This window comes from Amblyraja radiata, chromosome 2 (genome assembly GCF_010909765.2).
Source record: "Amblyraja radiata isolate CabotCenter1 chromosome 2, sAmbRad1.1.pri, whole genome shotgun sequence".
Lineage (NCBI taxonomy): Eukaryota > Metazoa > Chordata > Chondrichthyes > Rajiformes > Rajidae > Amblyraja > Amblyraja radiata.
In genome coordinates this window covers 28,946,094-28,971,744 of record NC_045957.1, presented here as the reverse complement: position 1 = coordinate 28,971,744, position 25,651 = coordinate 28,946,094, and the positions used below count along the sequence as shown (strand labels likewise).

Below are 25,651 nucleotides of genomic sequence, written 5' to 3'. Positions count from 1 at the left end.
ACTAACCTTCATTGCGGTGCATGTTTCACAGATTGGGCCAGGGCAAGGTTGCTAGATCTGTCCCACAGTGAGAGAGTGTATTGGTCGTGAGCGCGGGACAAGCGTGTCAGGCATTTTAAACAAAGATAGATCCTGTAATTAAACTATCCGGCTATAAGCAGCCAGCCTGAAGGGAACGATAAATCTTAATGACTTCTTATTCTCGCCAGTCTAGTCATAAAACTGGACGGGGGACTGTACTCGCGGGTCACATCCTCTTAGACCCGGTGCATAACCGGCGACCACAAGGAGAAATGTATGCAAGAAATGTAACCCCTGTGTTGACCAGAGGGACATCTGCAGACAGGAATGATGGAAAGGTTGCCCAGGTGATATGCAAACACAACTTCTTAAACACATAACCGAGGCTTACACGGTAGCGAGCAGCACGGCGTTGCATGAGATGTACAACACAACCCCCAGGTCACTATCGTCTCAATGTCTATTAAAGTCCCCCACTTCAGACAAACGTATCAGATGAAGCAGAGCCCGACCTTTGCCACAGTCAGGAGGGGTGGTGCGTTAACCCCCTCAAATATCAAGCCCAGGGGAACAGACCCAGACGCGGGAGTTGGCGACTCAGAGGAGAAAACTTGACGCCAGGCAACTTGAAACAGCGCGGTGGGGGACTTCGTGTGAGGTTAAAGGAAATAGGCGGAAGGGAGGAGAGGGGAGTGGAGGGGAGGAGATGGGAGGAGAGGGGGGAAGAGGGGAGGACGAGGGGGGAAGATTAGTGTGCAGCCCGTTGCTGTCGATGGCGTCTCCGTGTACTCGGGGAGGTGTCTTTCTCCGCTTTTCTTCCTTTCGCTTGGCTCCTCAATTTCGTTCTTTCTGTTTTCGCTATTACTTGAGTGTCTGGGGCATTTGGGTTGAAAGCAAAAGAGCCCCGTGGGGCAATACAAACATCCCTGTCCCTCTCGCTCACACACACACACACACACACACATTATGCATATCGGCACCCGGCGACACACGTATGTACAACACCAAACAAATGAAGATTGCTCTCACATCGTCTTCGCTCTGCTGGTACTGGATGCGGGGCCGGTTCTCTTCCAGGGGTCGTGGGTTTTTGCCCGCGGTGTCGTCTTCGGGGTATTGGCCAGCCAGGAGGTGACTGCCTTCAGCCGGGGCTGGGTAAGACCTGGAAGTGTTGATCTGCCCAGTGATCCTCTGATACAGCGAAGCCATGAAGTCGGCACTGGGAGTCAAGTGCAAGGGCGAGGGCAACTTCGATCTAGCCTCGCCGGCCGAGAGAAGAGAAGATAGAGGGCAGAGAGAGGAGAGGGAGCGGACAGAGAGAAGAGAGAAGGCAGTGACGGGCAGAGCAGAAGAGAGAGAGAACAGATATATATATATACTAAATATATATATATATATAAATATATATATAGCGAGAGAGGAGCGCGCGCGCGAGAGCGCTCTCGCGCGCGCGCTCGCGCTAGCGCAGCCTGAGCTCTCGCGTCCCGCGCGGTGTTTTTCTCCTCGTTTGTCTCTTCTCGTCTCGCGGCCGTGCTCTCTTCTGCGCCGCTATCCCGTTGTGCCTTGTGTATTTGCTGTTGGTAGGCCGAGGTGGAGGGTTTCTAATGGAGCCAGGCCTTAAACCGCTGAGTTATGCCGGCATCTGATGATGATCGGCCGTCCCGGGGAGAAGCAACCGTTGGAGGCGTTCAGCTCTCCTTCAACATGCGGCAGGAGAGGGGGGTTCACCAGTGCCGGCGGTGGGAGGGGTTCGCTCTCGCCGTTGTTACAATGAGGACACGCCGCGCTCCCCTCTCTCTTTCTATCTCTCTCTCTGCCCCTCTCTGTGCCTTGTCTGATCTCACGGCAGTCACAGCGCTGCCCGGCTTTCAAAACAAGCACATCGTGACAGCTCGCAGGAACAACAGCCGGGGGAGAAGAGGGGACAGCTTACTCGTCGTCTCTTCCCCTCTCCTCTCCTCTAATGCCCGGGAATGGTATCCGTCTGCCCCCCACCTCGCCCCATCCCAGTTGCAAGGGAGAGGGGAGGAGAAGAGAGAGGGGAGGAGAGAGGAGAGAGAGGGGATGGGATGGGAGAGACAAGGGGAGAGAGAGAAAGAGACGGGACATAATTTCAGTGCAGCAAAGGGTTTGCACATTGGATGGAGTGAGCAAGGCTTTTGTCTCCCCCCCCCCCCCCCCCCCATATGTTGGCAACTGATGTTTTGCTTTTTGCTGATAGACACAAAATGCTGGAGTAACTCAGCGGGGCAGGCAGTATCTCTCTCTGGAGAAAAAGAATGGATGACATTTCGGGTCGAGACCCTTCTTCAGACTGATAATCGTGGGAGAGTTAAACTCTCGCCGTTGTTACAATGAGGACACGCCGCGCTCCCCTCTCTCTTTCTATCTCTCTCTCTGCCCCTCTCTGTGCCTTGTCTGATCTCACGTATGAAAAGGTGCAGAACAAATCCGAGCCGGCACCGATGGTCCATTGTTGGCTGTGGAAGAGGTGAGGACGAAGCAGTGAAACTAGCAGGCCGACCGGAGAGAGGGAGAGACTGAGTGAAGGAGGGGGAGACCTTTTTGCTTTCTGACTTTCCCCCAGCCCTCGGCAAGGCGGAGTGTTTGGGTTGCAGCGTTGAAGCGGGCTGCAGCACCACTCCGTGGAGGAGTCTGTTCAAAGCACCGAGAGTGGTGCCGTCTCCCACTTCTCCCCCACCCCCCTACTCTCCCCCCTGCCGCCCCAGCTCAGCCAGACGAAGGGCGAACAGTTGTCCGTCCGACCGCTAACGTTCGCCAGCCTTGAGGTCGACCTGTCTTCATGAAATGAGAGGCTTCCATTAAAAGATAGACAGCGACGCTAGCGGCCTTCCAAGGCACCTTGCAGTCAATTAAGTCCTTACTTTTCGAAGTACACCCACTCTCCAACGTTTGAACATGTGCCACCATTATTTTTCCCTTTACTCTGAATGATGCCGATTCTTAAAAGTTCCCTATCCTGAACACACAGTGGAATTCCTTAACCGAAAGGCTGCATGCAGACATTTTAGGCACAGGCCTAAGGAAAGAATTTGACTATCTAAACACATGTAACAATAAAATACCTATCGTTCAACCGGTTCGCACACAGCATTGACAATAGTGGGTGATATGGCAGGGACCGACTTGCACCCCATTGAAACTTACTGAATAGTGAAAGACCTGGATGGTGTGGATGTGGAGAGGATGTTGCTAATAGTGGGGGTGTCTGGGACCGGATAGGACAGCCTCAGAATAAAAGGGCGTACCTTTAGAAAGGAGGAAGGGTGGAATGTCTTTAGTCAGCCGGTGGCGAATCTGTGGAATTCATTGCCACAGACGGCTATACAGGCCAAGTCTTTGAGTATTTCTAAAGCCGAGATTGATATGTTCTTGATTAGTTAGGGTGTCCGGGGTTATGGTGAGAAGGCAGGAGAATGGGGTTGAGAAGGAAAGATAGATCAGCCATGATTGAATGGCGGAGCAGACTAGTTGGACCGAATGGCCCAATTCTGCTCCTATGATTTATGAATTGATATGGCACCTGAATCCGAACATCCACTGTTCTGCAGAAGGCTCTCTGACCGTGAAACCCTGACTGGTTTCTCTCTCCACAGATACTGCCTGACTGTGTTCTTCCAGCATTTATGTTTTGTTTCATAAGGGGGATCGGATAGACGTTTATAAAACGAAGAGAGCAACGGATATAGCGCTGACATGTCAGACCTTTTCCCCCAAGGTCGGAATGTCAAGGACTAGAGGGCATAGCTTTAAAGTGTTTAATGTATTTGTGGAGGGGCAAGTATTTTACACGGAGGGTGGTGGGTACCTGGAACCCATCGCCAGGGGTGGTGGTGGAGGCAGATACCACCCATAGTGGCGTCAAGAAGCTTTTGGGTAGGCACATGGATTATGCGGCGAAAGGATCACGTACAGGCAGAGGGGATTGATTTAAATTGGTTTTATGATCAACACGGACATTGGGCATGTTAGAAACATAGAAACATAGAAAATAGGTGCAGGAGTAGGCCATTCGGCCCTTCGAGCCTGCACCGCCATTCAATATGACCATGGCTGATCATCCAGCACAGTATCCTGTACCTGCCTTCTCTCCATACCCCCTGATCCCTGTTCCCGTGCTGTTGCTGTTCAATGCTCCGGCAACAGTTTTGTTTGGTTCGCTTCTCCTTCAGTTCTGATGAAGGCCCCCTGGCCCGAAATGTTAACCGGTTTCATGACCACGGGAAGACGCACAATGATGGAGCAACTTAGCGGGTGAGGCAGCATGCCTGGAGAACATGGATAGGTGACGGGTCTGAAGAAGGGTCCCGACCTGAAAACTCGCCTATCCATGTTCTCCGTGGATGCTGCCTGATCCGCTGAGTTATTCCAGCATTTCGTGCCGTTTCTTGGTAAACCACCATCCGCAGTTCTTAGTTTTTGCCCTCTTACCACAGATGCTGCTTGACGGGTTGAGTTCTTCCAGCGTTTACAATATACAACCAGTATATTCTGGTTTGTCGGTATATTCCTTTTGTCCAGGGATGCTGCCTAAACCCTCCATCTGTTTGTGTCAATCTAGTCACTTGAGTCTGAAAAAGGGGTCTCTACCCGAAACGTCACCCATTCCTTCTCTGCAAAGAGTTTAAGAAGGAACTGCAGATGCTGGAAAATCGAAGGTACTGAAAAATGCTGGAGAAACTCAGCGGGTGCAGCAGCATCTATGGAGCGAAGGTATAGATCGCTCCATAGATGCTGCTGCACCCGCTGAGTTTCTCCAGCATTTTTGTGTACCTTCTCTGCAAAGATATTGCCTGTCCCGCTGAGTTACTCCAACTTTTTGTGTCTATCTTCGGCGTAAACCAGCATCTGCAGTCTACGTGAAGAATAACTAGTTACAGTTCATTATCATTATGGCCGGAATTAAGGATGCACACCCAGATCAGACAGGAACGTTCAAAGTATTGAATCCACCGGAATTAAATCTACCCCGTGTAACCAACCAGTTGAAGTGCCCAACAGTTGTACGTCCATTCGCACTTGGGAGGGGAAAATACTAAAGTTCCCAATGCCAGAATTAAAATAAAATAAAAGTTTAAAATAAAAGGAACGCTATGGCTGCAGGCTAAAGACTAGGGAACAGAATCAATTTACTGGAAGCAAATTGGCTACCACGCGGAATTGTGTTTTTCCTGAGCCACCATTTCCAATTACAAGCAGATGATTAAACGCTGGTTCCCCAAGAGCCCAATCCTCACCACCGACTAGGCTAATAAAGGTTTCATGATCGTAATACAATGGCGGTCTCCTTCCAAAATATCCCCGATTTCAACCTAACTGCAGGCGATTCAATTAATCCAAGTGTCTCCAACCCACTTGCAAGAAATGCTGTACTCCAGAACAAGTCTAAAACTGAAGAAGGGTCCCGACCCTAAACGTCATAATCATACAGCGTGGAAACAGGTCCTACCGCCCAACTTGCCCACACCTACCAACATGTCCCATTTGCCTGCGTTTGGCCCATAGCCCTCTAAACCTTTCCTATCCAGTTAATCTGTCCAGACAAGGTAGCCTTCTGACTCACTATAATTCAATTTGTGCTTCGAATCATGGAAAATGTGGACAGAAAAAGACGATAAAACCACAATGACTTAGTTGCCATAGTTATCAGACTCTTGAATCAACTCCTCATGTGGAGTTAGAGTTTGGAAACAAGTCCTTCCGCCCAATTTGCCCACTTGACCAACATGTCCCCATCCACACTAATCCCACCTGCTTGCCTTTGGTCCATATCCCTGTAAGCCTATCCTATATATCTACCTGTCAAAATGTTTCTTAAACACTGCAATAGTACCTGCCTCAACTACCTCATCCGGCAGCTCGTTCCATACACGCACCACCCTTTGTGTAAAAAAGTTGCCCCTCAGGTTCCTATTAAATCTTTCCCTCCTTACTTTTAACCTATGTCCTCTGCTTCTTAATTCCCCAACTCTGGGTAACAAAAATGTGCATTTACCCTATCTATTCCTCTGATGAACTTGTACACCTCCATAAGATCACCCTCACCCTCATATACTCCAAGGAATACAGTCCTAGCCTGCCCTATTTTTCCCTACAGCTCAGGTCCTTGAGACCTGGCACCATCATCGTAAATCTTCCCTGCACCTTTTCCAGCGGGACAAGATATTGCTAAGAATGAATTCCCAAACATCCTATCTACCTTTTGCAGGACATGCACTTATTTAAAATCTGCACTTTCTCTGTAGATATGACACTATATTCTGCACTCTGATTATTTCCTCTGTTTGCGCTGCCCTCTGTACACACGTATGGTATAATTTTCTAGGATCACATGCAAAACAAAGCACTTCGCTATATCCCAGTAGACGTGACAATCATAAATCAACACCATCATAAAGCAAGGAGTGGATACATGGAACAGCAGGTGCTCATACACCAAAAAGACACGGCGATGGAGTAACACAGTGGGTCAGGCAGCATGAGTAGGGAACATGGATAGGTGGCAGGTCTGAAGACGGGTCGCGAGCTGAAACGTCTCCTATCCATGTTCTCCAGTAACCCACTGAGTTATTCCAGTAAACAGTTCTCATATGCCTGGAGAATTAGAATTGGACATAATATTCAAGATGCTATCTGACCAGATAAATAATAGCTTTATGCATCAGCAGTTCTCCAATTCTACAAACTCCTCACACTCTCCCCATTTCCCCACCCCACCCTCCCACACCTTCCCCATCTCATGGACTCTCACCTATTTCTCCCCTTCACCACCACCCACATTCCTTCCTCTAGCTCGATAATTCGCAACACTTTAATCCCCTGTCTCATACCTTCTGTCTTTTCATCTCTTGCTTTTGTCCAACCGAGAGATCTATCTATAACCCCCCCCCCCCCCCCCCCCCCCCCCACAACTGTATCAACTTGCCTGGCTTTGCCTGGCCTCTCTTCCAGCTCTCTCCACCCCCATCCCAATAATCAGACTGAAAAAGGGTCTCCACCTGAAACCCCACCTGCCATGTGCTCCAAGGATGCTGACTGATGAGCTGAATTATTCCAGCACTTCGTGCCTTTTTTTTGTAAACCAGCACCTGCAGTTCTTATATCTATAGTACTTTCGTGTAGTCTTACATCTACAGTCACCTCTTTTAAACTTACTGAATAGCTAAAGGCCAGGATGGAGTAGATGTGGAGAGGATGTTTCCAATAGTGGGAGAGTCGAGGAGCAGAGGCCATAGACTCAGAATAAAAGGACGTATCTTTAGAAAGGAAAAATTAGGAGACATTTCTTTAGTCAAGAGGGTGGTGAATCTGTGGAATTCATTGCCACGGGCTATGGAGGCTGTAATTTGATATTTTTAAAGCAGAGATTGAGATTCTTGATTAGTAAGGTGTCATGGGTTATGGGGAGAAGAGAGGAGAATGGGGTTGAGAGGGAAAGATAGATCAGCCATGATTGAATGGTGGAGTAGACTTAATGGGCTGAATAGCCTAATTCTGCACCTAGAACTTCTGAACATCTGAACTTTTTACTATTGTGGCTACTCAACATCTTGTGAGCCTCTGTAAATGGTGCATGGGATCTGTTATATGTGCTGAACATGGGGTCCTCACCCATCTTAATCTATTTGTATCTCGTACTTGTCCTGAATTTTGAATAAACCACATTAAATTTGATCTGTTATTGCTCTCATACTGTCCAATACTGAGCTGCTTCCAAGCCTCATTTGCAACTCTCAAAACTTTGCACTGAATTTCAGAGCACAAGTCACAATGGAAGTTATAATTTGGACTACACGTCTTCCCACCCTGCCCCCTGTAAAGACTCCATCCCCTACTCCCAATTCCTCCGCCTACGCCGCATCTGTTCCCAGGATGAGACATTGCATACCAGGGCATCGGAAATGTCCTCATTCTTCAGGGAACGGGGATTCCCCTCCGCCACCATAGATGAGGCTCACACCAGGGTCTCATCCATACCCTGTAACACTGCTCTCTCTCCCCATCCCCACACTCGCAACAAGGGCAGAGTCCCTCTGGTCCTCACCTTTCACCCCACCAGCCGGCAAATACAACACATAATCCTCCGCCATTTCCGCCACCTCCAACGTGACCCCACCACTCGCCACATCTTCCCATCTCCCCCCATGTCTGCCTTCCGCAAAGACCGCTCCCTCCGCAACTCCCTCGTCAATTCTTCCCTTCCCTCCCGCACCACCCCCTCCCCGGGCACTTTCCGTTGCAACCGCAAGAAATGCAACCTGTCCCTTCACCTCCCCCCTCGACTCCATTCAAGGACCCAAGCAGTCGTTCCAGGTGCGACGAAGGTTCACCTGTATCTCCTCCAACCTCATCTACTGCATCCGCTGCTCTAGATGTCAGCTGATTTACATCGGGGAGACTAAGCGTAGGTTGGGCGATCGTTTCGCCGAACACCTCTGCTCAGTCCGCAATAACCTACCTGAACTCCCGGTGGCTCAGCACTTCAACTCCCCCTCCCATTCCCAATCCGACCTCTCTGTCCTTGGTCTCCTCCATTGCCAGAGTGAGCAACAGCGGAAATTGGAGGAACAGCACCTCATATTCCGTCTGGGGACCTTGCGTCCGGATGGCATTAACATTGAATTCTCCCAATTTTGCTAGCCCTTGCTGTCTCCTCCCCTTCCTTAACCCTCTAGCTGTCTCCTCCCACCCTCCCATCCGCCCGCCCTCGGGCTCCTCCTCCTCCTCCCCTTTTCCTTCCTTCTTCCCCCCCCCACCCCCCATCAGTCTGAAGAAGGGTTTCGGCCCGAAACGTCGCCTATTTCCTTCGCTCCATAGATGCTGCTGCACCCGCTGAGTTTCCCCAGCAATTTTGTGTACCTATGGAAGTTATAATGTTACTTGCCAACTCAACCATTCCCTTCTATCCTGTCACAAATCATGAACAAATATTTTTTTTCTAACTCAGATGAAAGTACAATTGTTCTTTGGAGGAATGTTGTCCATTATTTGAGAAACATTTTCATTAAAAATTAAAATGTAATATAGAATCATAAAATCAAAATCTCAGAAAAACATCAGCAAAAACCTCCAATGTCTTGAAACATAACTTGCTTCTCAAATGATTCATAGTCAAGTGATTGAAAAGTTCATTTTTCCTCATATCATTGAAGAAGACCATGTGGCCCATCGAGTCTATACCAGCTCATAGGGCAATCCCAGGAGTTTTCCCTGTAATCTACGCTAGATTTTTATTAGTCCCCCCCCCCTACTTTGAGTTTACTGCTTTGATAGTTTAGTTTGTTGGCACATGTACTGAGGTATAGTGAAAAGATTTTTAGCAGCATGTTATCCACTCAGCTAAAAAAACTATGTATGATTACAATCAAGCCGTCCACAGTGTACAGTTATAGGATAAAGGGAATAACGTTTAGTGCAAGATAAAGTCCAGTGAGGACCAATAAAAGATAGACCAAGGGCCTCTGAAGAGATAGATGGTAGGTTAGGATCACTCTTTAGTTGGTGATAGGATGGTTTGGTTGCCTGATAACAGCAGGGAGGAATCTGTCCCTGAATCTGGAGGCATGTGTTTTAACACTTCTGTAGGTCTTGGCTGATGGGAGAGGGGAGAAGAGGGAGTGACCAAGGTCAGACTGGTTCTTGATTATGCTGCTGGCCTTGCTGAGGCAGCATGAAGTGTCAATGGAGTCAATGGAAGGGAGGTTGGTTTGTGTGATGGTCTGGGCTGCGTCCACAACATTCTGCAATTTCTTGCAGTCTTGGGTGGAGCTGCTCCCAACAATGCTATGACGCATCCTAATAAGATACTTTCTATGGGGCATCTGTAGAAGTTGGTGAGAGTTGTTGGGGAAATGCCAAACTTCATAAGCCTTACATGGAAGTAAAGGCGTTGGTGTGCTTTCTTGGCCATTGCTTCGATGACATACACCTATACACTCATGGAAACAGTCCCATCCACACTGACCAAGTTGGCATTCTGGGCTAGTCCCACTTGCCTGCATTGGTTCTTATCTCTCTAAACACTTTCTATTCATATATCTTTCCAAATATCTTTTGAAAATCATAATGGTGTCTGGTTCTATTGTTTCCACTGGCAGCTCGTTCCAGATATGGGTGAAAATATTGAGTGAAAATATTGCCCCTGAGGTTTCTTTTAAATCTCTCTCTTATCACCTTAAGCCTATGCCCTCTAGTTCTAAAATCCTCTACTCTGGAGAAAAAGCCTGTGAGCATTCACTGTATCTCTGCTCCTCATGACCTTGTACACTTCAGTAAGGTCAACCCACAACCTCTTATGCTCCAAAAAAAATCCAAGCCTATATAACCTTTCCTTATAACTTATAAGCCTACAAGTCCAGGTAACATCCTAATGATTCTTTTCTGCACCTTTTCTAACTTATTGACATATACCCTACAGGTGGGTCACTAGAAAGGCACACGGTACTCCAAGTGTGGACGCACCAACAACTTGTACATCTGCATTATGATGTCCAAACTTCTGTACTCAATACTCTTCCCAGTCTGAAGAAGGGTCTTGACCTAAAATGTCAACCATTCCTTCTCTTCAGAGATGCCGCCTGTCCCACTGTTTTACTCCAGAGTTTTGTATCTCCCTTCCCAATGAAGGCAAGTATGCCAAATTCCTTCTTCAGCATTCTTTATCAACTTGATGTTGTTAAGCTGGAAAGAGTGCCGAGAAGATTTACATGATTGCTGCCAGGACTCGAGGGCCTGAACTATGGGGAGAGGTTGATCAGGCTAGGGACTCTATACCTTGGAGCGCAGGAGATTGAGGGGTGATCTTACAGAGGAGTACAAAATCATGAGAGCAATAGATCGGGTAGAAGCATAGAGTCTCTTGCACAGAATAGAGGAATCAAGAAACAGAGGACTTAGGTTTAAGGTGAGGGGGGAAAGATTTAATAGGAACCTGAGGGAAAAACCTTTCAGCGACACTGGGCTTGACTTTGCCTGACGTTGCCTGTCTCCTCCTGTCGTAAGTTGTCGTAGGTTGTTGCCAGGATGACGCCAGGTGACGTTAGTTGTCGCCGGGTCATGACCTCGGTGAATTCCATTGGCGACAACCTATGTCATCCTACGTCAACCGTCGACAGTTCCGGCGTCAAGAGAAGACTTCAGTTGTCTTCATTTGTCGCCAACAGGGTCGTAACTTGTCGTAGCTTGTCGCTGGTGGAGGTAGGTTGACCGGGTGTCGTAGGCTGTCGCCTGTGTGGTCGTAGGTTGTCGTAGGTGTGGTCATAGGTGGACGTCCCGAGTCATAAGGAATTGTGTGGCCGTTTGTCGTAGCTTGACGTCGACTAGTTGGTCGCTTGTCGTGGACATTGTCGTGGGGTGGGTGCAAAAAGCCGTTTTTTCCGGCATCACGCCCCGACAGTGATTGTCGCCACAGTTGACGAAAAAATGGCCAAAGTGGGACAGGCCCTTAACTATCTTATGCATAACAAAACATAATTTGTCGGAAGAAGGGTCTCGACCCGAAAAGTCGCCCATTCCTTCTCTCCAGAGATGCTGCCTGTCCCGCTGAGTTACTCCAGCATTTTGTGTCTATCTTCATAACTATTCTTTGACTCCATCCTCCAAGGCACGAGCGGGACATGGCATCCAAGGAAGGAGACAGCTGGAGGCCCACAACAGCCTTGGTCTTACCTGGAAACAGGCACCGCTCATAAGAACTAGGGCGTTGACTTTGAAAATGGCAACCATACTGCATGTGCAATATTGAAATTCTCTATTTTTAAGCTACACTCCCAGCCAGCCACTCGCCTCTTTCCACACTCCCCTCTCCCTGGTGTGCACCATTTCCCCACTGTCTACCATCACCCCAGTCAACTTGCTCCTCATCCATCCTCTTCACGCTCATCTCCCCTTCCCTCTCACACCCATCCTTCCCACCTGCTGGTCCCCATTTCTCTTTTATCCTCCCTCTCTTCCTCTTTCTCGCCTGCGCCCCTTCCACCCATATTCCACCCTCTAGCTTTACATTGCACACCTCCTTTTCTTCCCTTACCCCACACCCTTTTGTCTCCCTTTAATCCCTTTGTCTAGCCTTTGACACTCTCTACCCATCTGACAATCACCCAGTCCCTGTACCCACACCTGTATGGATACATATGGTGTATGTATATATACACCGTATACATATGGTGTATATGACGTGTATCTATACTATCTATACCTCACCTGTATTCACCAATGACTTGCCAGAGATAGTCTGAAGAGCGGTCCCAACCAGAAACGTCACCCATTCTTTTTCACCAGAGATGCTGCCTGACCCGCTAAGTTACTTCAGCAATTTGTGTCTATCTTTGTTCTCAACCAGCAACTGCATTTCCTAGTTACTAATCAAGAATCTGTCAATCTCTGCCTTAAAAATATCCAGTGATTTGGCCTCCACTGCCGTCTGTGGCAACGAATTCCACAGATTCACCACCCTCTGACTAAATTAATTCCTCCTCGTCTTCTTTCTATGAGATGCTTCTTCCTTCCGCTCCATTCTCCTCAATGAGAACGGTCTCTGCAGGGAGTGAGCGGACTTGGAAATGGTGGAGCAAGCGGTGTGTGAGTGCCAGACTCTCGATCACTTGCCTAGCTTTACCCCAACCCCACTTTTCTTTTCCAGCTTTCATCCACCTGCACCATCACCCTGGAGAATGGTTCCAACCAGAAACATAGCCTGTCCATTTCCCTCCACAGATGCTGCCTGACCCACCGAGTTTCTCCAGTGCTTTGATTTTTGCTTAAGCTGCACGGAAGTGGATTTGGTTGAGAAATAAACAGATCTTCATTTTGCTCATGTGTTACCCACAGGAACAATATATGCGATGTGTTGCAGGAAGGCTCAATAATTTTGAACCAAACATTATTCAAAGGCTTCAATATCAACCCAAGAACAAAAGCCAACATTGATAAAATAACTTTTATCACCCCACAAGGTACTCGTGTGATAAGAATAATATACAGATCAGCTTTTAAAAATAGACAATAGACAATAGACAACAGGTGCAGGAGTAGGCCATTTGGCCCTTCGAGCCAGCACCGCCATTCAATGTGATCATGGCTGATCATCCCCAATCAGTACCCCGTTCCTGCCTTCTCCCCATATCCCCTGACTCCGCTATTTTTAAGAGCCCTATCTAGCCCTCTCTTGAAAGTATCCAGAGAACCCGCCTCCGCCGCCCGCTGAGGCAGAGAATTCCACAAAAAAGTACGTTATATTTATTTAAAGCCTGACCAGATTGCATCATCCTGCAGTTAGATCATAAGATTGAGAAATAGGAAGATAATTAGGCCATTCAGCCCATCAAGTCTGCTCCACCATTCGATTATGGCTGATCTATATTTCCCTCTTAACCCCATTTTCCTGCCTTCTGCCCGTAAACTTTCAACCAAATCACCGCAACTTACTAAATTACTAATTTACTGCAAGAAAAATATTCCCGATGTTGTGGAATTCTCTGCCACAGAAGGCAGTGGAGGCTAATTCACTGGATGTCTTCAAGGCAGCATTACATTTAGCTCTTACGGCTAAAGGAATCAAGGGATTTGGGGAAAAAACAGGACCGGGTTGCTGATTTTAGATGATCAGCCATGATTATATTGAATGGCCAACTCCTGCACCTATTTTACTATGTTTCTAAATCCATATTTACTTCCAATCAGAAACTTTGCTGAAGCCATTCCATGTCATCCCGTCTCGAGTAGATTATTAATACTTCCTCTATGAAGACTTCCAATTCCTTTATTTTAACCTCCCAAATCATTTTTATTTCATCTCTCAAAACTGTGTTCTTTACAACAATATAATTTTGAACTGCAAATGTGTTCCCGCAAGACTCAAAATCAACTTCTTGAAACCCAGCAGTAAAACAGGGCTCTACGGTGTTGCAGCTGGTAGAACCGCTGCCTCACAGAGCCAGAGATCCTGGATCGAACCTGACCTTGGGTACCGTCCGTGTGGAGTGTGCATGTTCCTTGTGACCGCATGGGGCTCCGACCACATCTTGGTAGGTTAATAGGTCTCCATAAATTGCCCCCCCCCCTGGTTTGTAGGGAGTGGATGTGTAAGTGGGATAACATAGAACTGGTGTGAACGAGTGATCGATGCTGGACTTGTGGTTCCAAGCTGTATCTCTTAATCAAAAACCATAATACTCAACAAACGATCAATTTCTATACTGTGATAAATAAAGCAATTTAGGTCTTTGATTTAAAGGAATTTAAAGAGATCTAAAATCACAAATGGATCATGAATCAGAACGGTCTCGACCCAAAGCATCGCCTATTCATGTTCTCCAGAGATGCTGCCTGACCTGATGAGTTACTCCAACACTTTGTGCCTTTTTTTCACTGTCTCTCAATGATATTTGCATGGAGATCATATTAAAGCAGGCCAGTAGGGGGCAGCATCTTAGAAATACTGAGTGTCAGTCAATGAGGCAGGAGGGCATAAGATCATTCAGTTAGTTAGTTCGTCAAGACTTTAGAGATACAGCATGGAAACAGGCCCTTCGGCTCATTGAGTCCACACCGACCGGCGATCACACTAGGCACTATCCTACATACTAGGCACAATTTACAGAAGGCAATTAACCTACAAAGCTAGATGTCTTCGGAATGAAAAAAAAAACGGTAAAGCATCAAGATGCTTTCCCGTTCCTGCTCGCCGGACCTGGAGCACCTGACGATCTCATGCCGCCCATTCTACCTTCCCCAGGAGTTCGGCTCAGTGATCGTCACAGCCGTCTACATTCCACCTCATGCTGACACCGACATGGCACTATCGGCCCTACACGATGTGCTATGTCGACATCAAAACAAGTACTCGGATGCGGCTATGGTGGTGGCTGGAGATTTTAATAAATCAAATCTCAAGAAGGTCATGCCGAACTTCTACCAACACATCACGTGTGCCACCAGTGGGGAGAGAACTTTGGACCACTGCTATACGCCGTTCAGGAAAGGCTACAAGGCCGTTTCACTCCCTCCCCAAGGAAAATCTGACCACGCTGCCATTTTCCTGTTGCCGGAGTGTAAACAGAGGGTAGTTCGGGAAGCGGTAGAGTCGAGGGACGTAAAGCGGTGGTCCGACCAGTCAGAGGCCATGCTGCAAGATGCACTGAGTGATGTCGACTGGAATATGTTCGAAGCAAGTTCCAGTGACGTCAGTGAGTTCGCGGAAGCAGTCACGGACTTCATCGCAACAGTAACCGACAACATCGTCCCCACGGTAAGGGTAAGCACCTTTCCGAAACAAAAACCCTGGGTAGACAGGTCCGTTCATGCTGCCTTGAATGCTCGCACCGCTGCCTACAACTCGGGCCTGGCATCAGGAAACATGGACGTCTACAAGGCAGAGTCCTACCAACTGCGAAGGGCGGTGAAGGACGCAAAGAGAAGGTACAGAGACAAGATGGAGTTACAGATGGAGCAGCAGGACACCAGAAGCCTGTGGCAGGGGCTACGGATTGTAACCAACTACCGGAGCACCCCTCCCTCATCCGCAAGTGCCGGCACCTCCCTAGCTGATGACCTGAACTCCTTTTACGCTCGTTTCGAGAGGGGCAACACCACTCCAGGTCTGCCGACTATCGACAATACCGCCAGCGGGCTGGCTACCGAAGCTGAAGGGAGGAATGTGCACACATTCTCGCTGTCCGAGCACGACGTGAGGAGGGCTCTGACACGGGTGAACACGAGAAAAGCTGCAGGCCCCGATGGCATCTCGGGGCGAGTACTCAAGTCCTGTGCTACGCAGCTAGCTCCAGTGCTCACTACATTATTCAACCTCTCCCTGGACAAGTCCATGGTCCCTGCCTGCTTCAAAAAATCCATCATTGTACCGGTACCAAAAAATGCCTCCCCAGCCTGTCTGAATGACTACCGTCCGGTGGCCCTTACCTCGGTAGTCATGAAATGCTTTGAGAGGCTGGTGAAGAAACACATCTGCGCCTTCCTCCCTCGGAACATGGACCCGTTGCAGTTCGCATACCGTCCGAACAGATCCACGGACGATGCGGTCTCCCAGGTCTTGCACACCGCTCTCTCCCATCTGGACAGCCAGAAGGGGGGCTACGTGAGGATGCTGTTCATAGACTTCAGTTCAGCCTTCAACACGATAGTCCCCACCAGACTGGCCGGGAAGTTAATGGAATTGGGGCTCAACACCTCCCTGTGTGCCTGGGTCCTGGACCTTCTCACCGCCAGGCCCCAGGTAGTCAAGATGGGAGGGAATACATCGAAGTCCCTCACCCTGAGCACAGGATCGCCCCAGGGTTGTGTCCTCAGCCCCCTATTGTACTCCCTGTACACACATGACTGTGTGGCTAGGTTCAGCTCCAACTCAATAATTAAGTTTGCTGATGACACTGTGGTGGTGGGCCTGATCTCAGACAACGATGAGAAGGCCTACCGGGAGGAGGTGGCTGATCTAGCACTCTGGTGCCAGGATAACAGCCTCCTCTTGAACATCAAAAAAATGAAGGAGCTGATCATGGACTTTAGGAGGGCACATCATCCGAGGACGTACACTCCATTGAGGGTAAATGGGGATCCTGTGGATAGGGTGAACTGTTTTAAATATCTGGGAGTCCACATCTCCGAGGATATGACATGGGCATCACACGCCTCAGCACTCGTGAGTAAGGCAAGGCAGCGCCTTTACCACCTCAGGCAATTGAGGAAATTCAGAGTGTCTCCGAGGATCTTCCAGTGCTTCTACGCAGCGGCAGTGGAAAGCATCTTGTCCGGGAACATTACCATCTGGTTTGGGAATTGCTCTGCCAAGGACAAGAAGGCTCTGCAGAGAGTAGTGCGTTCGGCCAAACGCACTATGGGAACTTCACTTGCCCCCCTGCAGGAACTATACATCAGGAGGTGCAACTCCAGAGCCAACAATATCATGAGAGACCCCTTCCACCCCTGCAACGGACTGTTCCAGCTGCTACGGTCAGGCAAACGCCTCCGTTGCCATGCGGTGAGAACGGAGAGGTTGAGAAGGAGTTTCTTCCCAGAGGCCATTCGGACTGTAAACGCCTATCTCACCAGGGACTAACTCTACTGAACGTTTTTCCTTCCATTATTTATCATGTAAAAGAATATGTGTGTTATGATTGTGTTTATAGTTTGTTTGGTTGTTTGGTTGTTTGTCTTTTGCACAAATGTCCGCGAGCATTGCCACTTTCATTTCACTGCACATCTCGTATGTGTATGTGACAAATAAACTTGACTTGACTTGACTTGGAGGCTTTGAAAGATGTGCAGAGGATGTTCACCAGAATGATGCCTGTATTAGGAAGTATTAGCTACAGGGGCAGATTGGACAGACTTGGAGCGGAGATTGGTAGGTTCATGATCAGTAAAGGCATTAAAAGTTACAGGAGAAGGCAGGAGAATGGGGTTGAGAGGGATAAATAGATCAGCCATGATCAAATGGTGGTGCAGACTCAATGGGCCGGATGTCCGAACTCTGCTCCTATGTCTTCTGAATTAGTGACCCAAGGCGTCGCCTATCCATGTTCTCCAGAAAAGCTGCCTTGTAAACCAGTAGCTGCAGTTGCTTGTGTCGCAATGATTGACACTTGCAGGCATGTTTTTTAACCATCAATGACAATCAGTTTTCTTTCATAAATCAACCAGAAATCGAACGTCAAAGGCAACGTAGAGAAAGAATAGAAAAATATAAATTTTCTGAAAAATGGGAAATTCCTTGAGAGGTGACAAGTCACGACGAATCTCTTTAGGAATCAGCAATCAGTATTTCATTCACACAGGCAATGCCAATTCAAAATGTAAACCTAAATGTCAAATGTAGAGTAATTTCAGAGATACTGAGAAGATTTTGAGGTTAATTAGGTTTCACAACATCACAGGCTCAAACACAGATGTTAAGAGTATTGATTTGTTGCAAATCTGACAGGAAGGATAAAGACCCATTCATTGCCTTTTATTATCCTGCAAAGAGCTCGTGGTTTCCTGATTTTAACAGAAGTGGCTCTTGAGCGAGAGTTAGATTTAGCTCTTAGGGAATAAAGGGATATGGGGAAAAAGCCGGAATGGGGTACTGACTTTGGATTATCAGCCATGGTCATATTGTATTGTATTGTATTGTATTTTTTAATGACCACACAGCCAGGCTGGTGGAATTTGTTCTCAGTACAGCTCGATACAGGTTCCAACATTTCATCAAACATTCAACTCGTAACGTAGATATACATACAAACAGACACATTTCATAATACATAAGGGCCATGCTTATTCGTATTTCCTCACCGTACGGAGTTTAAAAAGTTAATTGCGGTAGGAATGAATGGCAGTGCTGGCTCGAAGGGCTGAATGGCCTCCTCCTGCACCTAATTTCTATGTTTCTATGTGATTGCAACCCAACTCTCCGGAGGCCCTCAGGACTAAAACATCTCGAAACTAAACCAACAAGGGATTCCTTTAATAAGGGATTAGGTGAGACCGAGCGCAGACTGGGCGATTGTTTAGCTGAACACCTATGCTCAGTCTGCCTTGGCCTACACGATCTCCAAGTTGCCAAACATTTCAACTCCCCTTCCCATTCCCACACTGACCTTTCTGTCCTGGGCCACCTCCACTGTCAGAGTGAGGCCACGTGCAAATTGGTGGAACACCACCTCATATTTCGCTTGGGCAGCTTACAACCCTGCGGTATGAATATTGATTTCTCAAACTTCAAGAAGCATCTGCATTCATTCCCTCTCTCTCCATCCCTCCATCACCATAGACATCTTGCTTTTTATCCCTTCATTGTCACCTCTTCCACAGCAAACAATGGACCATTATGGGCTCCACCTTTCTTGAGTCATCGGTGCTGGCTGTGATTTGATCTGTACCTTTTCATATCCCTAGTTTCCCTCTCCCCTGACTCTCAGTCTGAAGAAGAGCCTCCACCCGAAACATCACCTATTCCTTTTATCCAGAGATGCTGCCTGACCCGCTGAGTTACTCCAGCATTTTATATCTATCTTTGGTAAACCAGCATCTGCAGTTCTGTCCTACATAAGGGATTAGTTTAGTTTAGAGATACAGCGTGGAAAAAGGCCTTTGGTCCACTGAATCCAAGCCAACCATTGATCGCCCATTCACACCAGTTCTATGTTATCCCAATTTCAAATGCACTCCCGACACACTCAGAGGTATTTTACAGAGGCCAATTAACTTGCACACCCGTACGTCTTTGGGATGTGGGAGGAAACCAGAGCACCTGGAGGAAAGCCATGAGGTCAAGGGGAGAACATGCAAACTTTATACAGATAGCACCCGAGGTCAGGATCGAGCCCAGGTGTCCGGCACTGTGAGGCAGCAGCTCTCTTAAATGTAACAATAACAACAAAGGAATGAGTCCCCAAAGGTTTGCTAGATATTCATGATTCAGAGAAATCCAAAGTACGTTTTCATTAGCTTCAATCTATTTTTAATAAATAATTCAATATCCATTAGTATGACCATGCGTTCAAATGATTAGCTCAAACCATTTTTGTTTTGAATGATTCTGACATCAATATTTCAGATCCATCTGTATCTCAACAGTCAGACGAACTTAATTAATCAGAAGGCAGACAAAAATGCTGACGGTAGACAAAAACTCAGCAGGTGAGGCAGCATCTATGGAGCGAAGGAATAGGTGACGTTTCGGGTCGAGACCCTTCTTCAGACGGGTTTGAATAAATTAACTAATTAAACGGAAGATCTGCATGGATGCAGTTCAGCCCTAATTGTGTTTATTAGTTTAGTTTAGTTTATTGTCACGTGTACCGAGGTACAGTAAAAAACATTTTGTGCTATCAAGTCAGCGGAAAGACTATGCATGATTACAATTGAACCATCCACAGTGAACAGATGCAAGATAAAGGGAATAATGTATAGCACAAAACTATGAGAGGAATGGATCGGGTAGACATGCAGAATCTCTTGCCCAGAGTAGGGAAAGCAAGAACCAGAGGACATAGTTTTAAGATGGCATCTCTCAACACAGAAGGAGACACACATGTTCTATCAGGCAACTGTCCAAATAACTCTCGCACTCCATCTCCTTTTCTTCAACCCTAAACATGGATTGTTTTCTCTGGACCACCGGAGGTTGAGGGGAGACCTGATCGAAGTGCACAAAACTATGAAAGGCATAGATAGGGTGGACAGTCAAAATCTTTTACCCAGGGTGGAAATGTTAAAGACAGCAAGATGTGGTCAAGCTGGAAAGGGTCCTGAGCTATAGGGAAGGTTGCACACGCTAGGACTTTATTTCTTGAAGCGGAGGAGGATGAGGGGTGATCTTATAGAGGTGTACAAAATCATGACGGGAATAGATCGGGTAGACGAACTGAGTAGGGGAATCGAGACCCAGAGGACAAAGGTTTAATGGAATGGAATATTTTATTGTCTCATGTGGCAAGGCACAGTGAAACTCTTTGTTTGCATACCCAATGTGTACAAATAGCAGCCATCTACGGCGCTGAAGGTGAGGGGGAAAAGAATTAATAGGAACCTGAGGGGTAACTTTTTCGCACAAAGGGTGGTGGGTGTATGGAACGAGCTGTCGAAAGAGATAGTTGAGGCAGGTACTATCGCAACATTGATGAAACATTTAGACAGGTACATGGATAGGACAGATTATCTGATTATTACCTGGATGGTGTCAGATTAGGACAAGGGGAGGTGCAACGAGACCTGGATGTGCTTGTACATCAGTCACTGAAAGTAAGCATGCAGGTACTGCAGGCAGTGAAGAAAGCTAATGGCCTTCATTGCGAGAGGATTTGAATTTAGGAGCAAGGAGGTCCTACTGCCATTGTACAATGCCCTGGTAAGACCGCACCTGGAGTATTGTGTGCAATTTTGGTCTCCTAATTTGAGGAAGGACATTATTGCTATTGAGGGAGTGCAGCGTAGGTTCACCAGGTTAATTCCCGGGATGGCGGGACTGACATTTGATGAAAGAATGGGTCGACTGGGCTTGTATTTGCTGAAGAATGAGAGGGGATCTTATAGAAACATATAAAATTCTTAGAGGATTGGACAGGGTCAATACACGAAAAATGTTCCCGATGTTGGGGAGTCCAGAACCAGGGGTCACAGTTTAAGAATAAGGGTAGGCCATTTAGGACTGAGATGAGGAAAAACTTTTTCATCCAGAGAGTTGTGAATCTGTTGAATTGTCTGACAATAGGTGTAGGAGTAGGCCATTCGGCCCTTTGAGCTGAATGCTACACAAGGTAGTGGAGGCCAATTCATTGGATGTTTTCAAGAGAGCGTTAGATTTAGCTCTTAGGGCTAAGGGAATCAAGGGATATGGGGAAAAAGCCAGAACGGGGTACTGATTTTGGATGATCAGCCATGATCGAAGGGCCGAATGACATACTCCTGCACCTATTTTCTATGTTTCTATGTTTAGAGGGATTTGGGCCAAATGCAGGCAGGTGGGACCAGTGAAGCTGGGATGGTAGTGGAAGTAGATGCCATAGTATAGAATAGAATAGAATGCCTTTTATTGTCATTCAAACAACTAGGTTTGAACGAAATTTCATTTTCTACAGTTTTTACTTTACAAAAAACCCCAAGACCCACACTTAACACAGTTTACATAAACAGCCATCGCAGTGAATCTCCAACACCTCCTCACTGTGATGGAAGGCAAAAGTCTTATCTCTTCCCTTTGTTCTTCTCCTGCGGTCCAGCAGTCCAACTGCAGTGTCGAGGCGAACTGGGGCTCCGATGTTAAGCCCCCGGCGGGCGGTGGTAAGTCCTGTGGCCTTTTAAGCCGCTCCGGGCGATGTTAGGCCCCGGCTCCGTGTCCTTTAAACCCCGCGGTTCCGGCGGGAGAAGTTGCCGTTGCGGAGCTCGGAAAAGCGGTCTCCCACCCGGGACCTGGGAGCTCCCGATGTTACTGTCCACCGGGCTTGCGGCCGGAGCCTCCGAAGCTCCAAAGCGCCACCACAGCTCTTCCCGCTCTGAAGACGGCCAGCTCCGCGATGTCAGTTCCGCAGACTCCGCGACTGGAGCCCTCAGGTTTGAACGAAATTTCAAAGTTTCCAGGTTGGTCCCGGCTGGAGGCTGCCGCCGGCTCCACGATGTTAGGCCCAACGACATCGGAGACCCGACAGGGAAAAAGTCGGGTCCCCGCACAGGGAAGAGATTAAACGGTTTCCCCCACAGCCGCACCCCCCACATATACACAGCTAAAAAACTAATAAAAACTAGCTCAAGACATACATTTAACAAGACAAAAAATTTAAAAAGACAGACGACTGTAGTCGAGCTGCTGCCGTTAGGTGCCGCCACACCACAAAGTGGCAATTAAGTGGCTTTTTGGCGCCGCATGGATATGCCAGGAATAGAGGGATATAGATCACATTCAGGTAGATGAGATGAATTGAATTTGGCATCACGATTGACACAGACATTGTGGACCAAAGGATCTGTTCCTGTGCTGTACTGATGTACGTTCTATGTAGATAGACGTGTTGAGTGAAGGACCTGTTTCTGTGCAGTGTGGTGTTGTGAATCTCATAAACAGCACTCTCTCACTGAAGTTACTTTCCCTGGGAAAATGCATGTAATCATTACGTTGAACTTGTAACACAGATATCTCCTGTTGACAGTTAACTAAATCAATGTGGGCCAGTTCAGAATAAGATATGAGCAAACAGGTGTGAGAAAAAATAAACTTAGCAAAGCTTGAAATACATCAAACCTAACTTGGCCAAACATGAACGTTTCCCATCTTGTACAATTTACATCTTGTACTATTCATAGTTGGCCATGATAAAGTGTGCTGTTTATATATTGCTTAATGGTTGATGGCTTCATCACTTAGTCAGAAGCTGCTGCCTTTCATACAACAGGAAGAGGACATTCCACAGTTTAAGGGCAAGACATTCAGGATCATTGTATTCCAAATTATAATTAAAACACAAAGTACTCCAGGATAAGCACTCAACGTAGAAAACTAAGCCCAAAGCCAATGTATTAACTAACTATCTAACGGAGTATACCAACTTATGCTAAGGACAATAACTAACTCCGTATGCAATGAACAGCTGCCTAGCTCATTAAAGAAAAACTGATCATGACAAGATATCGAGGCATATTTAGGGACAGCTCTTTGAACATAGAACACAGAACAGTAAAGGAACAGGCCCTCTGGCACACAATGCCCGTGCTGAAGCCAAGCTAAACTAATCTCATCTGCTTGCACATGATCCATATCCCTCCATTCCCTGCATATAGGACATAGGTTTAAGATGAGGGGAGGAAAGATTTAATAGGAGCCTGAGGGATAACTTTTTCACACGAAGTGTGGTAGGTGTATGGAATGAGCTGCCGGAGGAGGTGGTTGAGGTAGTACTTTTGCATTTAGCAATTAGACAAGTACCTGGATCAGACAGCTCTTGAGGAATATGAGCCAAATACAGGCAGGTAGGACCAGTGTAGATGGGACATGTTGGTCAGTGTGGGCAGGTTGGGTTGAAGATCCCTTTTCCATGCTATGTCTCAATGTGACTCTACCCATGTGCCTATCTAAAAACCCCTCAAATGGCACCAACTTATCTGCCTCCACCACCACTCCTGGCAGCGTGTTCCAGGCACCTGCCACCCTCTGTGTAAAAAAACCTGCCCCGCACTTTGCCCCTTTCATCTAAAGCTACGCCTTCTAGTCTTTGACATTTCCACCCTTGGAAGAAGACTCTGACTGTCTACCCTCTCTAAGCCTCTCATAATTTATAGAAACTTCTGTCAGATCTCCCCTCAACCTTTAGTATTCCGGTAAAAACAATCCAAGTCTGTCCAACCTCTCCTTATATCTAAAACATTTTAATTCATGATCTAATTGAAATATTCAAGAGCAAATATTTCAAATATTAGGTCATAAAGATTTGCTCTAAAAGCGCACTTACAAGTAATGGATTCATATCTGACGTTAAATAGCATGGGAGTGAATGAAATAATATTGTGGCAGGCTAATTCCTGCAGAGTGCAGTGCTTGTGAGGAGTTTGTACCTTCTCCCCCTGATCGCATCAGTTTCAGTTTCCTCCCACTTACCAAAAATGTGCAGGATTGCTGGTTAATTGGCTTCTGTAAGCTGTCCATGTGTGTAGGATAGGACTCGTGTACGGGTGATCGTTGGTCGGTAATACATGATGGCTTTGGTAACAAACGATGCACATTGTATTAATTAAAATGTGCAAGGGAATTCTACTCCCCATATCTTCTCCATAGCCAAGGAAATATTTCTTTTTGTTGTCATTTTGATATTTTTCCCCAGGGTGGAAATATCTAACACTAGGGGGCATAGCTATAAGGTGAGAAGGGGAAAGTTTCATGGAGATGTGTAGGGCAAGTTTTTTTTTACACAGAGAGGAGTGGGGGCCTGGGACATGTTGCCAGGAGTGGTGGTGGAGGCAGATACACCAGGGGCTTTTAGGAGGCATTTAGATAGGCACATGGAAGTGCAGGGAATAGTGGGATGTGGACCATGTACAGGCAGACGAGATCAGTTTAACTTGGCATCACGTTCAGTGCAAACATTGTGGGCCGAAGGGCCTGTTCCTGTGCTATACTGATCTATGGCAATTATTCCACTATGGGAGGCACGGTGGCACAGCAGTATATGTGCTGTATTACAGCACCACGGACCTGGGTCCGATCCTGACTACGGGTGCTGTCTGTACGGAGTTTCCACGTTCTCCCTGAGTGCCAGATTCAAGGTTTCAAGTTTTCAAGGTCAGTTTATTGTCACATGCACCAATTAAGGTACAGTGAAATTTGAGTTACTATACGGCCACACTAAGTGAAAAGCAACCAGACACATAACCACATAAAAGTTAACATAAACATCCACCACAGTGGATTCCACACATTCCCCACAGTGATGGAAGGTAATAAAGTTCAATCTTCCTCTTTATTCTCCCACGGTCGGGGCAGTCAAACCATCCGCAGTCGGGGCAATCAAAGCCCCCGCAGCTGGTGGTCGAAGCCCCCGTCGGGGTGATCGAAACACCCGCGTCAGGGCGGTTGAAAATCTCTGCGCGGCATGGAGCTCCCGAATCGGCCTCTTCTTATCAGAGACCGCGGGCTTCACAATGTTAAAGTCCACAGGCTCCAGGTTCGTAGGTTAATTGACTTTGGTAAAGATTGTGGATTGTCCCTATTATCATAAGGAATACGAGTAGAATTAAGCCACTCGGCCCATCAAGTCTACTCCGCCATTCAATCATGGCTGATCTATCTCTCCCTCTTAACCTCATTCTCCTGCCTTCTCCCCATAACCTCTGAAACCTGTACTAATCAAGAATCTATCCATGTCTGCCTTAAAAATATCCACTGGCCACCTCTGTCTTCTGTCGCACTATTGTGTAGAATAGTGCGTGAATATGGGTGATCGCTGGTCGGCGCGGACTCTTGGGTTGAAGGACCTGTTTCCACACTGTATCTCTAAACCAAACTAAATTAAACTAAACTAAACTGAACTATATTTGTGATAGCACATTTTCAATTGCAAGATCTTTCCGTACACAGTCTTGTTCTCTGGAGAATCATTCTTAATCTTCAATTTATCACTATACTGAT

General features: G+C 47.1%; 1 protein-coding gene across 3 annotated transcripts in view; it reads right to left on the bottom strand.

The window, feature by feature from the left end:
• Positions 1-25,651, bottom strand: part of dpp6 (dipeptidyl peptidase like 6) — a 1,023,588-nt gene that overhangs the window by 748,978 nt on the left and 248,959 nt on the right. The window contains exon 1 of one of the 3 annotated variants that reach the window (XM_033044144.1): positions 1,051-1,346. The exons of the other annotated variants lie outside the window; for them this stretch is intronic. Coding sequence (XP_032900035.1) covers positions 1,051-1,230 — 180 coding nt within the window. The 5' untranslated portion in view covers positions 1,231-1,346. Of the gene's footprint in view, positions 1-1,050; positions 1,347-25,651 lie in introns of those variants that run through there. 3 annotated transcript variants of the gene reach the window in all.